Below are 15,146 nucleotides of genomic sequence, written 5' to 3' on the forward strand. Positions count from 1 at the left end.
AGGTGTTATTAACAAACATCAAATAAACAAACATTACTCACTGCCAGCCTCTAAAGGTGTTATTAACAAACATCAGATAAACAAACATTACTCACTGCCAGCCTCTAAAGGTGTTATTAACAAACATCAAATAAACAAACATTACTCACTGCCAGCCTCTAAAGGTGTTATTAACAAACATCAAATAAACAAACATTACTCACCCCTGCCCTGTAAAGGTGTTATTAACAAACATCAAATAAACAAACATTACTCATCGCTGTCCTGTAAAGGTGTTATTAACAAACATCAAATAAACAAACATTAGTCACCGTCGCCCTCTAAAGGTGTTATTAACAAACATCAAATAAACAAACATCACTCACCACCACCCTCTAAAGGTATGAAAACAGCACTCAGAAGTTAGAACTTGTGTAATTTTGTAACTGTTATGACATTTCTGAATAAATTCCTTTTCTGCTTTACTTTCTTTACACAAATTTGCTTTAAACCAACTGATGAAAATGTGCCCAATTCAGAGCCAGGTCTAACAAAATGTGGAAAATAATTGAGATCAACTTTAATATTTGCGACCAGCTCAAACAATCACAACTGTCTAACAGCTGTGACAGGCCCTATCTCAAAAGTGGCCAAAAAAGTTCGTAGTTATTAGCAGGTAATTTACCACAATACTAACCCTGCCTAATAAGAGTCAGCAAATATCAGCCACCTGATATTTCCGATATATTAGTGTCCAGCATTAAAGAGAGCGCAGCTGTTACTTTGTGAACAGTGTAACTTTGACACATAAATCCGTTCGGACCTGCACTACAATCTAAAGTTGTAGTGAACATCTGACAGTAAGTGACTGTTTATTAGCCACGTTTTTCTGTCAGCTTCAAACCTCAGCATCATTATAAACATCCCTGTAAAACAAGCCTAATTCCTCTACAGAACAGCCTTGTTAAGCTAATCCTTTATCTACCGTTTCACACTGTAAACTCATCAAAAATGAAGAACACAGCTTTCCTGTTATATAAGAACTGCATGCAGACTCCGCTCAATTGCTTAATTCTTCCTCCCTCACTTCCAAACTTTCCGCAGGTTTTAAAGAGGCTACAATCACGTACAGTTTATCTACTGTAACTTATCTGTCTTACCAAAGACCTAAGTCCCCTACTTTGTCACCACGACACTAAAACACTAGCATGTTTATCTCTCCTACTTTACAAAAGCTGAGCAGGAAGGAAGGTCCACCGAGGAAGCCTAGCTCTCTCCAACTATCAGATTCAGTTGACAGCTGGAGAGAAACAGCACACGAGGTCCCTGCGGCTGGAATATCCAGCACCACATCATGGGAGACCGGCTCAATAGAAACAAACATCCGAGCCAAATCTCGGAGAACTGTCATCACTGCCTCCTCTCAGCTGTCCTGGTCGCGCAGGCCCCAGCGCCGGAGGCTAGGTAATGGCAATCTTGGCCCATTCCTGATCCGTCATTCTGGACAGTCAAATAGTAGAAAGTTTCAGCGTAATTTATCAGGATGTCACATTGCTGAGCCGACATTTAAGAAATGTCAAACGCGGGAAAGCTGCACTCTCTGCTGCGGGGTATTCAGCCAGGGATTGAATTTAACGTATTTACTTCAGAAAAAGTGTGTTACTGGTGCACCTTGTGGTGGCTGAGGCGTGTAAAATGCAAGACTACTGGCTTTCAGACTGGATTAGTACATGGAAAAATTCTAACTGAAGGCCAGAATATCTTGATAGTAGACCTGGGCAATAAGGCGATGTAATCAGATATCATCGACCATGAATAAGTATCCTGAAGGCAATGTTTTAGCAATAATTGTGAGCATTAGAGATAACAGAGAACAATCTGAGCCAATTTGAAATGCAGTCACAACAGTGGGAAAACACGAAATGCAATGGGCACATGGCATTACTTTTCCTCAGTGTCATGCGGAATATGTGCCAAAAAATGAAAAGCAAAACTCCTACTACACTGTTTTCACACTACACTGTTTTTGAAGGCACGACGATTAATTTTACCTTGCAGTACTTCAAACAGCATTAACTCAATGTAAGAGATCTTTTGGAACACTTTCCACCTATTCCTGTTCACTATCTGGTGGCATTTTAATAACGTTTGAAGTACAAAAAAAGAGGTCAAGCGATGTGAAGATTGCGGTAGAGGTTTTGCTTTTCATTTTGGCACATACTCTGCACGTCACCAATGGGAAAGTAGTGTGATGTGTGCATTGTATTGCACTGTTTCCTTTATATGACTGCAGTTCACTGAGACAACCCCCAACACCAACCCACAACTTCCAACCCCAACCCCCAGCCTCCAACCCCAATCCACAACCCCCAACCCCAACCCCGAACCTCCAACCCCAACAAAGAACCTCCAACCCACAACCTCCAACCCCAACCCCCAACCTCCAACCCCAATCCACAACCCCCAACCCCAAGCCCAACTCCTAACCCCCAACCCCAACTCTCAACCCCCAAGCCCAATCCCCAACCCCCAAATCCAATCCCCAACCCCCAATCCCAATTCCCAATCCCAAGGCCAACTCCCAACCCCCGACCCAAACTGGATTGAGGTTGGGGATTCCTTATACCCATAATAGTGTGTGAACATGGCTCTGGAAACTGAAGATGTTCATTAAAACAGTTCATGTTAGAAAAAGTAGGCCAAAACTGCATTGGACCAAGGGTATTCATAAGGGGGGTGATGGGGGTTTTTTAACTATATTTTAATATTTTTAACTATAAAACATCATGCTAATTTTTTTTATTGCCCAGGCATATTTGATAGGTCAGAAAGCTAGCTAAAACATAAGTTTGGTATACAAGGTTGTGAGCTGAACAGCAAGTTCAGGTCTGGAATACAATTACAAAAAAATCTGGAATACAGTGTGGCTCTAAAAAGTAAAAAAAGTACCTGGTTAACCATTGGTTAAAGCTAATTTGATGACTTTCTTAATGTTAAGAACATCTTTCAACACAACATCAAAGGCATGGCAGACTCTTGAGATGACAGGGTTCTATAAAGGAGACCTCAAAGTCTGGGGCTGCTTTTCTTACTATAATGCCAAAAGCTTGTGTTCATTGCAGGCATCATAAAGTGTTCAAATGGAATTTTGCGTGCATATCTGCAAACGTCTGCAAAGAAAAAACTTGAACAATAACAATCTGGAACAGCACAGCTGCCTTTTAAAAAATGCTTTAAAATAAACACTACATTTCTCGATATTGTATTTCCTGAACTTGATGTATTTCAAATATTTTTAAAATGTAAAAATACTTTTTGGAGCAACTGTACATTGAAGATATATTAACACCCTGGGGCCTACATATGGCGGCACAGACTGTAACACAGAGGTCACTGACAGGCGGACCACGGTCCAAGTCCAGACCCAGACGCTGTCCTATGTGGACCTGGACCTACAACCGATAAATTATGGAGAATTATTTAATTTTGACTGGGTGGTCTTTTAATAAGTGTAACTCTTCTAGCCTTTACACTACCAGTTTAGCTTCCGGAGAGACTCAAAGACCAATCTCATGCGTAAAAATCACACGTGACGCTACTCATCCAATCAGATATATGCATTATGATGAGCACTGAGAGTCAAGTGAGTGACGCACACACAGGGGAGGGACGAGGCGAGAAACAGCAGTCAGAGAAGAAAGTGAGTCAGAGTTATTTCACATGTTGTGCTCTAAAAAGAGAAAACTAACAATAAATGTTGAAATATCACTGAGCTGTACTTTATTTGATTTCACATTCAGTTGTCGACTGTATAAGATGTTGATATTCCTACTCGGCTACTTCAGTTTACAGTATATGGCACTGAATCATGATGCAAGTTAGACAATATGACTGGACCTTTGCTTGAGGAAATTTTCTTTGACTGGACCTTATTATTTTAATTAAAGACCTCTGCTCTAACACAACGTTCCAGATCTCTCCCTTTGACTTTCCTCACCATCTCACTAACGTTAGGAAAAGTCATGCAAACAAACTGCGCTTACAACAGTGTTATTCGTGGCTGCTGATTAAGCATGCAGTTCTCTACATGTTTGCTAAAGCTACAGCAAGCTCACTGTAATATTATACAGCATCTTATCCAGTACAGCAGGATGAAAAACATCTAATATAGTCATGAATGAGGGACAGTCAGGGTTGTTCTGACACCAGAGAGAAAGAGACCTTCCAACCAAACTGATGAACAAACATTAAAGGTGCAGCACATGATTCTGCTGATATTTGAACACAACAGCAAAACAAATGCACCTTTCCCTTCAGGGCTCGTTCAGAAGCTACCACAACCCCCCCAACAAAATCATGTCGCCGCATTGCCAAGGTGAATGACACTGGGCTAGCAAACTTGTTTTTTTAAGGCTTTGAGGCCATTAAAGCCCTTTGCAAACATTGTATGTATAAATATCATTTAGTTACAGCAAACAACCACACAGCAAGTAATGTAATCCACACAGCAAGTAATGTAACTTATGTTATCTAGGTCTTGAGTTACCAAACTTTAGCTGCAATTGCAGCCACAAAGCTGACCAGTTGCTACCACACACATTGGCGAACCGGACGAAACAATACTGACCTACTGGTTCTGTGAAAAAGCAAAAATAATTAATGCTGCCCCCTTGTCAGAAACAGAGAAGCCTCCTCATCCCTTTTCTGTTGTTCAACTCTCTCGATGAAGCTAAATTTAGCTTCACACTCACCAGCTTCTTGTTTGCATTTTCCCGTTTGACCTTAAATTGTGCAGCAGTTACATTCAAGCGCCACGGGCGCAGAATCACTGTATGATTTAAGGTGGAACGAGAAAATGCAAACATTTGCTAATTTCAGGAGTATCGGACAAGAGTATTGCATCAATAGCAGCAATACAATTGAATGACAAATTTGTGTGGAAAATAGAAGTGGGCAATTTTGCAATATTTTATTATTATTGTGATAGGTTATGACACAATAGGCTTTTCGGGAACATATCACGGATACTGTCAGTACTTAAAGAACACTAACTATTTCATTACAACATGAACACAAGCATGTTTAATTGGATTTGTTGCAATGAATTCTGTGAAACACTACAGTTTGTTATTATTGTTAACATTATTACTATTACTATTATTATTACAGAGTTTTGAATGTGGCACTACAGGTTCTATACTGTCTGTACCAACTTACTACAAAAATAAATAAATAATGTGATGCATACGTGATGTGGAGATGTCTTGAAGTACCACAATATAATATTTTCACAACACTGCCCACCTAGTCTAGAGGTATAAAATAGTTCTGTTTCAGGTGTTCAACTGCACATTGCTTGTATAAACCCCTTAGAAAAGCACTGCTGATAGAATGGGACGTTCTGGAGCAGCTGCACATGAGCCTAGCTCACCATGCCCAATGCCATCTGTCGGCTAGAGGGGTAAAAAGCCCCCCAGCAGTGGGCTGTGAAGCAGTGATCCTGCATCGTCAAGAGTGATGGAGCTCCGTCCAAAACCTCTGGTCTACGTTCGAATGTTAGATGTATTTGCAAGCCTCTAGATCATTGGCTAGTAGTCAGGATCTGCTGAATGCTGTAGGGATTCCCAATGATGTATTGAAGCAATGCATGCTGGGCCCTGTAGTGAGAGAGCACTATGGAGGAAATAACGTAAATGTAAATAATAAAAACATAATTTTTTCAATTAAATGCAGTGCTGTTGAACTTATAACAAATAACCTTTGAGTACTAGTTTTATTTTAGGATTGTCCTTTTGAAGCTGTGGTCATTTTTTTTGTTGTTTGTTGTTTCGATAAAAATTGTGTTTTTTGCTCTATTCTTTTAACACTGGCCAAAACAGATCAATAGTCAGTACAATAGATCCATTTCACAAGCAGAAAGAGAAGATTAGCTGGTTCACATGTGATTTAGCTCTAAAATGGTCTTACTGGAGCTTTAATTGTCAGAAAACAGCCTACGCAACCCACTGAAAACAAACCTGGCCTATTGATTCATTTAACCTCCCAGAGAAGCATTGTTCAAACTTTCCATCAAGCGTCATGACGTCAAACAAACCTGAGAGAAAAGATGTTTGAGAGTAAAACATGCATTAAATACGTGTTAAAAGTACAAAGAGATTGATTTGTTTGAATGCGGAAAAGAGGGTTTTTGTGATGTGGATGGTTTCCAAGCACACTCTACATGCCTCTTCTAAACTAGAACTACCTCACCACACACAGCACTACCGACACCACCACCATCACCACCACTACTATGGAGAAGAAAAAAAAAAGAAAAAGAAAACGTTCCATGCCAACATTTGTTATTTTACAATGCTTCCGAGCCTTAGCCGTCCGTCTCAGGAAGACTAGTGCTGAACTAATCTCGGTTCCTTTGTCAGTTTCACTGGCAACTTTTGGACAAGTTGTTGTTCTCTCGGCTTTAGTGAATTATTAATGTTCTGGAAGAAAGTCCACAAGAGAGGAGCTTTAACAAGCAGGACTCTGAGACGGTCCAGTCCGTCCGTTTGTAAATTAACAGAAATTGGTATAGAACATCTTGTTAGTTAATGCAGAGGTGGGGAAGAGTGGGATAGGCAAAGAGTGGGAGAGAAAAGAGAGAGTGAGGAAAAGAGAGAATATGAGAGAGAGAGGGAGAGAGTCTGAGTGATCTCCATGTGGGCTGTACCTGTCTGTCTATGTGATAATGTCCAAACTGAAAAACAGAAAAAAAGGTTACAGCATCACACTCTATTGTTTAAGACAGACTCCTCTCACTACAGCCTATCCTTGCATTACTAAATATGAATATAATATCATTTCTTCATGACTCTTAGATTTTATAGTATCCATAATGTCCTTTTTTAACCTTACCGAGTTTTCTTTGTCATTTGTCACTTGGTCGATTTTGACATTTAAAAAAAATGCATAAAACAATCAAAAATCACTAGGCTAATGCAGATGACACAAAAATGACATTGAAGCACATTTATTGGGGAGTAGGGGAGAGTTGGTTGGTTGTCACAGTTTCCACTCTCTGAAAATGAATGGAGAACATCTAACAAGAAAAAGAACTAAAGAAATGTCATTTTTAATGTCAGAAAATGTTCCTGGAATAAGTGCATTCAAGACTTTTAAACACTACATGGGTTTGGCTGACACATGTCATGGGAACAGTTGGCACAATGCTAAAAGCTACAGCTTCAAAAAAATGACCAATATCACGGAAAACAAACTGGCCAACTCAATGATATATTTTTTATCAGATGATATTAAAACTTCGCATTTCATTATAAACACAAGACCAACTAATCCCTGACATCTGGTGGGACCATAGGTCTCTTTTTAACTAGTGATTTTAATACCAGGTTTACACTGTACAAGATGAGCTTAGTCAGCTGTAAAGTGCTTCAACACATAGCTACCTCACACTGCATAGTGCTTCAACACATAGCAACCTCACACTGCATAGTGCTTCAACACATAGCAACCTCACACTGCATAGTGCTTCAACACATAGCAACCTCACACTGCATAGTGCTTCAACACATAGCAACCTCACACTGCATAATGCTTCAACACATAGCTGCCTCACACTGCATAGTGCTTCAACACATAGCTACCTCACACTGTAAAGAGCTTCAAGACATAGCTACCTCACATCCTACAGTAGTATAATAGCTACCTCACACTGTAAAGAGCTTCAAGATGTAGCTACCTCACATCGTACAGTAGTATAATAGCAACCTCACACTGTAAAGAGCTTCAAGAGACAACCTCCTCACACAGTAGAGCTTCGACAAACTCCTCACACAGTAGAGCTTCGACAACCTCCTCACACAGTAAAGAGCTTCGACAACCTCCTCACACTGTAAAGAGCTTCGCCAACCTCCTCACACTGTAACGAGCTTGACAACCTCCTCACACTGTAAAGAGCTTCGACAACCTCCTCACACTGTAAAGAGCTTCGACAACCTCCTCACACTGTAACGAGCTTCGACAACCTCCTCACACTGTAAAGAGCTTCAACAACCTCCTCACACTGTAAAGAGCTTCGACAACCTCCTCACACTGTAACGAGCTTCGACAACCTCCTCACACTGTAAAGAGCTTCGACAACCTCCTCACACTGTAAAGAGCTTCGACAACCTCCTCAAACAGTAAAGAGCTTCGACAACCTCCTCACACAGTAAAGAGCTTCGACAACCTCCTCACACTGTAAAGAGCTTCGACAACCTCCTCACACAGTAAAGAGCTTCGACAACCTCCTCACACTGTAAAGAGCTTCGACAACCTCCTCACACTGTAAAGAGCTTCGACAATCTCCTCACACTGTAAAGAGCTTCGACAACCTCCTCACACAGTAAAGAGCTTCGACAACTTCCTCACACTGTAAAGAGCTTCAACAACCTCCTCACACTGTAAAGAGCTTCGACAACCTCCTCACACTGTAAAGAGCTTCGACAACCTCCTCACACTGTAAAGAGCTTCGACAACCTTCCCACACTGTAAAGAGCTTCGACAACCTCCTCACACTGTAAAGAGCTTCGACAACCTCCTCACACAGTAAAGAGCTTCGACAACCTCCTCACACTGTAAAGAGCTTCGACAACCTCCTCACACTGTAAAGAGCTTCGACAACCTCCTCACACTGTAAAGAGCTTCGACAACCTCCTCACACTGTAAAGAGCTTCGACAACCTCCTCACACTGTAAAGAGCTTCGACAACCTCCTCACACAGTAAAGAGCTTCGACAACCTCCTCACACTGTAAAGAGCTTCGACAACCTCCTCACACAGTAAAGAGCTTCGACAACCTCCTCACACTGTAAAGAGCTTTGACAACCTCTTCACACAGTAAAGAGCTTCGACAACCTCCTCACACTGTAAAGAGCTTCGACAACCTCCTCACACAGTAAAGAGCTTCGACAACCTCCTCACACTGTAAAGAGCTTCGACAACCTCCTCACACTGTAAAGAGCTTCGACAACCTCCTCACACTGTAAAGAGCTTCGGCAACCTCCTCACACAGTAAAGAGCATCGACAACCTCCTCACACTGTAAAGAGCTTCGACAACCTCCTCACACAGTAAAGAGCTTTCTGAACAAGCATCCTGTGTTGCACTGAATCCAGGTAACGGGATAAATTTCGCCCTCTTTATAATGAAACATGCAGTCGGTCAGTGCTGTCGCTATCCATGGTATGTTCAGAAAAGCATGTTGTATTATACTGTGACATGATTTACCACAGTATCGATATATACTGTCCTACTGCCCAACCATTTATTTGGACATGTTTATCTCATGTTTACATTAAAATAAACGTCCCTCAATTTTATCCACCTGGTATCGAAAACTGTACTGAATTTCAATCTATTTCAAAGGGATAATATCGAAACTGAATTGTCCAGTATTGTGACCACGCTTCTTACATCTCTCACTGACAATTCAGGCCAATATTTACAGCAGCCCTGAAAAATCCACCCAAAGTCGCACAGTGTAAACCCGGTACAAGAGTAAGGCAGAAGCAAAGCTTCATCTTTAGAAGCCTTGAGTTGCTCTTAATCCCACAGTAATCCAGAACCTTCTTAAACTCGACTCTAACACTGTACGAGTCACATCTGAACAGCTAATGGAAGCAAATCACTGCACAAACTATGAGCGCTAAGAGCTGTAGCTGCTGAAACGCTCACATTTGTGTAAGAATGAATATTAAAGTCATACTGACAGTACAGATTTAAAGTCGTGTGTTTTTATACACACTAAACCCTCTGATATGAAATGCTTCTTGTGATGTAATGTGAGGAGAGCTCTTCACTAGAAACGGAATTAGTGTAAAAAACATTTCTATCACCTTTATTTCTGTTTTAAATGGCATTTTTTCCCGTTTTCATTCTCGTCAGTACGTAAAATAGCCAGGATGAGGCGGCGGTACTTTATGCCCAACCGAGAGCACAAAATTAGAGCAGGTTACAGGAATTAGCCTCCAAGTGTAATTAAAAAGAACACAAGAAAGCGCCTGGTCGTTAATCCTGCTGACGAACGAACACAGCTAGCCCGCTCTAACTTTACCCCGGGACGGAAAACAGCGTCCCTCGGTCAGTAAAGCTGCTCCACAGCCGTCGTTTCCCTGCCGCCCAAGTGAGCTGCCTATTCGCCAGCTGCTGGCTCCAACTTTCCCGTTCCACCTTAAATGGTGCAGCCTGAGGCGCCAGAATGTAACTGCTGCACCATTTAAGGTGGAACGGGAAAATCTGAACCTCAAGCTGGCGAATAGGAAGCCAACTTCAGCCTCGTCCAAAAAAAGTTCTGCAGCCCCCCTCCCCTCAGCTGGAGGATGCCCCAAGCTCCGAGCCCCCCCGCTCGCCGCCTTACCGTTGGACCTCCGCACGATGTTCTCCAGGAAAGTGTTCTGGGGGGCTACCAGACCCCGGCGGCCGCCCGCCATGGCTGCTCGGTCGGGCAGGCGAGCTGGTCCGCAGCGCTAAGCCTCTCCAGCACGGATACAGGCACCGCGGGCTCTGCTCTCCTCCGGCAGCCGAGGAGGAGAGAGCCTGCACACGCACGCACGCAGGCGCGCACACGCCTCTCTCCGTGTTTCAGCTCGGGCTGATGAGGAGAGTGCGCCATCTGCTGGCTGCCTGTCAGACGGCGCTCAAGAAATGGCTCATCGCAGCGAAAATGACTGGACTGGACGTGAAAGTTAACGAGCATCGCGGAAAAACGGCATCGGGTTTTTTGTATAATTATAATACAAATAAAGAAATAAATGAAACAAAATAATCGAGAAATTAAAAAAAACACTGCGAAATGAAATTATTTTTTTTCTCAAATGAAGCATCTTAGGATAATTATCTCGCGATACACAGCCCTGCTGGTTATACCTCGTATAAACAAAAACATTGTCTGGTGTGGGAACGAGAAAATTAAGGTCGAGATCCTGCCTTATTAAGCTGTGGTCAAAGCTTAATGATCTAATTTCCATGCCTAACTCCAGCAGCACTGCTATCTGATCCACTCAGACCAGCACAACACACACTAACACACCACCACCACGTCAGTGTTACTGCAGTGCTGAGAAGTACCCACCACCCGAATAGTACCTGGTTATTAATTTTAAGAAGACTATAATAATTGATGCGTCCTTGAGTTTTGCATTTTCATCTTAACACATAATGTGCTGTCATGGTCAGTGACATGATGAATCACGTCAGGCTTCAGGGACGATTCAGACGATGTTCATTTTTCATTGTCTTTGACATTGATCATGTTGACCATAATGATGGCCACTTTGGCAGCCCATTCTGTCTGAAATATCCCATGTTGTGGGTCGGCACTTCTCAGTGTTCAAGCGCAATGAGCCACTGAAACTCAGGAGGAACATATACACACACACACACACACAGACACACACACACACACACAAACACACACACACACACATCTTCTAAGCCGATTCTCCTCCTGGGTTATGGGGGTTGCTGGAGCCTATCCCAGCTGTCATTGGGCTGTTCATTTGGCGTCTCTTTCATAGAATGAGTTCAGTTGCTGAACAAACAGAAGAGAATCAATTTAAACCCAAGAAAGGAATTAAAAACCAAACGTGAAGGCCAAAAATGTCCCTGGGAAAAAGTACAAGGTGAGTCAAAAGTCACAGGACAGGTTTTATTTTCTTTTATTTATCTTTTTTATTTTATTATCGACTTTTATCTCTGGGGTCCTCTCAAACAAACTGAGTATGCTGGGAAAATCCGCAACAAACCCCACCTTCAGCACCGCATCGTGGAGGCTCATGACACCATTTCTCCAGAGATTCTCATGCGGGTTCATAACGATTGGATCCTGCACCTTCAGCTCTGTGTTCAGCACCAGGGACAGCACACTGAACACATCACATAGCTGTGCTTCACAGGCAACGTTCCCAGCTGTTGTTCCAACTTTCTGTGTTGATAACTTTTGAACCACAAGAGATATTGAAAATCTGATTGCTGCCATCAATTTCTGACAATTCTGGTCTTCTTTGAGATGCTACATGAGCACCTTCCCACCTTCCCACGAAAAACTTGCCCTTGATCCAATACGAGATGGCGACCATGCTCCAGACATAGCCTAAAAGATAGGCCCCCTCACCCATTACTTGCTGGGGTATTCAGATCTGTCATTTTCCTTTTCATTTCTGAAATAAAACGGTGTCCTGTGACTTTTGACTCACCCTGTAGATTTCCTCACAAGCATAACTGAGTGAACTTGATTTTAATACGCAAATTTATGGGAAATTATAGTTGAAGGCATGAACTGAGTAAGCGTTAGGACCAATCAGTGACTGTACAGCCTATTAGAACCCACTTCTGACCTTTGGTTATTTTGCCTAGAAACTCCAGACTGATTTCTGCCTAATTTTAAAACTTTGAGCGCCATCTGCTGGTGATCTAAGGCCACATGCAGACTGATGGCTCTTCTGCCTGTCCAGCTGCAAACAGTGGGACAACTGAACCTGTTCTGTTTCTATGCTGTGTTACTAAATACAGGATACAAATAGCTCCTTCAGAGGTTAATTAAAGGGTCCGTACACCTTTTTTTTCTGGAAACATGGACTGAAAAGAACATACACAGTTGGGATGGTTTACCGAGGATGAGATTAAGCACAATAAGCATCATTAGAGTACAAAAATGTTAGGTAAAACCGTTAAAGGTTCAAGTCTTACGTGATCATCAGTGAGGCCTCATCCGTTAATGAAGCCTGCGCAACTATGATCCACATTCTTTGACAAGGGGGCCCAAACACTTGCTTGAGGTGCCTGGCCAGTGAATTGAACCCAGCCCCTTCTGGCTGTGAGGCGACGGCACTACCCACTGCACATATCTGCGCTTCCTTTTGCATTTATATCAGTTTTAAACATTAAAAAGCATTGCTGTGCACATGCAACACCTTTCTGTTTCATTATTTATTAGCTATGATGGAACTGTCGGGTGCAAAGTAAATATGCAGGATAAAATCAAACGGGAACAGTTCATGTTTTAAAGTTTCAGCTTAAAACGTGGCTTTGCGAAGTGAAGCAGCGCCTCCTCGTGTTAAATGAGGGGCGGTGAGTTGGTGGAGCTGCACTTTCATATTGATTTCACCCCTTAAAGAAACACTCAGCCTCCCCGTCTCTCCTGCACATCAGCACCAGCCTGGCATTAGTATAAGAAACGGCCGAGCAGGAAACTGTTTATCTAGAATAAAGATCCAGACGGACTCGGAGGAAACCGCCTGTCTGTTTTGTTGAAGGAGAATCTCAGGCAGGGTGGTCTACACGGCTGTCGGGGCTACACCTCCGTCCCTGCCCTGCTAGTGGGTTTCACAGACAATGAGAAAGGGAATCAAATTGATCGACCCACAAGCAGACAGGAGTGAGTGGAACTTCAGTGGAACTACGACTTTTTCTCGAAATGTTACGACTTTTCTCGAAATGTTACGACTTTTTTTCCTCGAAGTCTACTGTTTTTATTTTTAATTTTATTTGACAGTGGTCCTAAAACGCCGTCGTAGTAATAACGTACTGCTCGTTTCAACCTGGAAAAAAAAAAGATAACCTAGCTAAGCTAACTAGCTATAACCGTCAGTATTATGGAGCTATACTAGGAAACCCGACTCGGTTAGCGTTAGCTAACCTAGTAATGCTATTTTGGTCATTTCAAACTTATATGAGCTGAAGCTCGGTGTCAAAATGACGGTTTTTCAGGATAATATTCCTAAAAATAGGAACAGAAAGGGAGTCTTTTCCTGACCTGTAGCAGCTCTTCGTGGCGGTTGGACCATTGGACCGTTGGTCTCGCGCTCTCTCTGAGAGGTTCTGTTGACTTTTGAATGTGGGACTGTGCGCGCGGGCCGCTGTGTTGGCGCGCTGGGTGGCTTCAGTTTAATGAATTCGTATCATTCACTGGGCTGCACAGCCTTAAAGCTCTGTTTGAAAAGCAGGCAAGTGGGACAGGCTAACTGCCGTAGCCAAAGCCATGTCTCAAAACAGTCGAACATAAAGGGTCGGTACTGCCGGACTGCTTCAATAGTGTCAAGCCAAAAAAAACAAAAAAACTACACATCAGCAACAGGCCCTTAATTCTCATTACAATTTTAAAGACCTTAGTACAGAGCCCTGCTGGTGACATCCTGTAGAAATAAAAATAATGCGTGGCCACGTCTTATTAACACGTGGGAAGGAGATCCTAATGCGTGGCCACGACTTAGTAAGGCGTGGGAATGATATGATTAGGTCGTGGCCATGACTTAGTAAGGTGTGGGAACGCGATTGCGGCTTACTAAGTCGTGGCCACGCGTTAGGATCTCATTCCCACATGTTAATAAGGCGTGGCCACGCATTATTTTTATTTCTACAGGATGTCACCAGCGGGGCTTCGTACTAAGGTTTACCGTTGGTCTTGTCCATGTGCTTCCCTGTTTTGATTATTCTCGGTCCTGCCCCCTTGTTTCCAGACCCTGCCCTTGATTGTTCTCGCCTGTGTTAACCACCTGTGTCTTGTTAACCCTTGTTCTTGTATTTAAGCCCTGTGTTTTCCCCTGTTAGTTTGTTTGGCATGATATTGTATAGTTTGTTGTTTGTTTCTTCCGGCCTCTGTTGGGTATTTAGTCTGTGTTTGTGTTCGTTATGTCTGTCCCTCCATCAACCCGTGTTGGCTCTCTGACCCTGGATTGTCTAGACTCTGATTAAGGATTTTCCCCTAATAAATCTCACTCATCTCAGCGCATGTGTCTGCCTCATCATCGCTCCCCCACGTTACAATGTACATTTACATTTACAGCATTTAGCAGACGCTCTTATCCAGAGCGACCTACAAGAAATGCTTTGTCTATCTAGAGAAAGTATCTTTGCTAGTTACCAGTAGGTTAGAGAGAAAGCCAGTCCTGAGCTCAGATACTGCTAGAAACAAAAAGTCACTGTTGATACCTAAAGAAAAATGAACAGTGTTGAACACAGAGCAGTTTAATACCATACACAAGGGCAGTACAAGCCATATAAGTTAGTTTGGTTACTTGTAAAAAAAATTTAGGAGTGGATTCAAACAATGTTACTACTATTGATCTCAGGTAAGTAGCTATCTTGTTGTGGGGGAAAGGGTATAAAATACAGGTTACCCCTGTTAATACGGGAC

General features: G+C 42.5%; 1 protein-coding gene across 3 annotated transcripts in view; it reads right to left on the minus strand.

The window, feature by feature from the left end:
• kcnh1a (potassium voltage-gated channel, subfamily H (eag-related), member 1a) overlaps nt 1-10,549 on the minus strand; it is a 134,250-nt gene extending 123,701 nt beyond the window's left edge. For 2 of the 3 annotated variants that reach the window (XM_017707777.2, XM_017707776.2), the window contains exons 1-2: nt 10,371-10,549; nt 6,686-6,712 (exon numbers count right to left, since the gene is read on the minus strand). In XM_017707777.2, coding sequence (XP_017563266.1) covers nt 6,686-6,712; nt 10,371-10,443 — 100 coding nt within the window. In that variant the 5' untranslated portion in view covers nt 10,444-10,549. The remainder of the gene's footprint in view (nt 1-6,685; nt 6,713-10,370) is intronic. The other variant, XM_017707779.2, reaches the window with a different exon arrangement.
• Nucleotides 10,550-15,146: the final 4,597 nt, after the last annotated feature.

The sequence above is a fragment of the Pygocentrus nattereri genome, chromosome 10 (genome assembly GCF_015220715.1).
Source record: "Pygocentrus nattereri isolate fPygNat1 chromosome 10, fPygNat1.pri, whole genome shotgun sequence".
Classification (NCBI taxonomy): domain Eukaryota; kingdom Metazoa; phylum Chordata; class Actinopteri; order Characiformes; family Serrasalmidae; genus Pygocentrus; species Pygocentrus nattereri.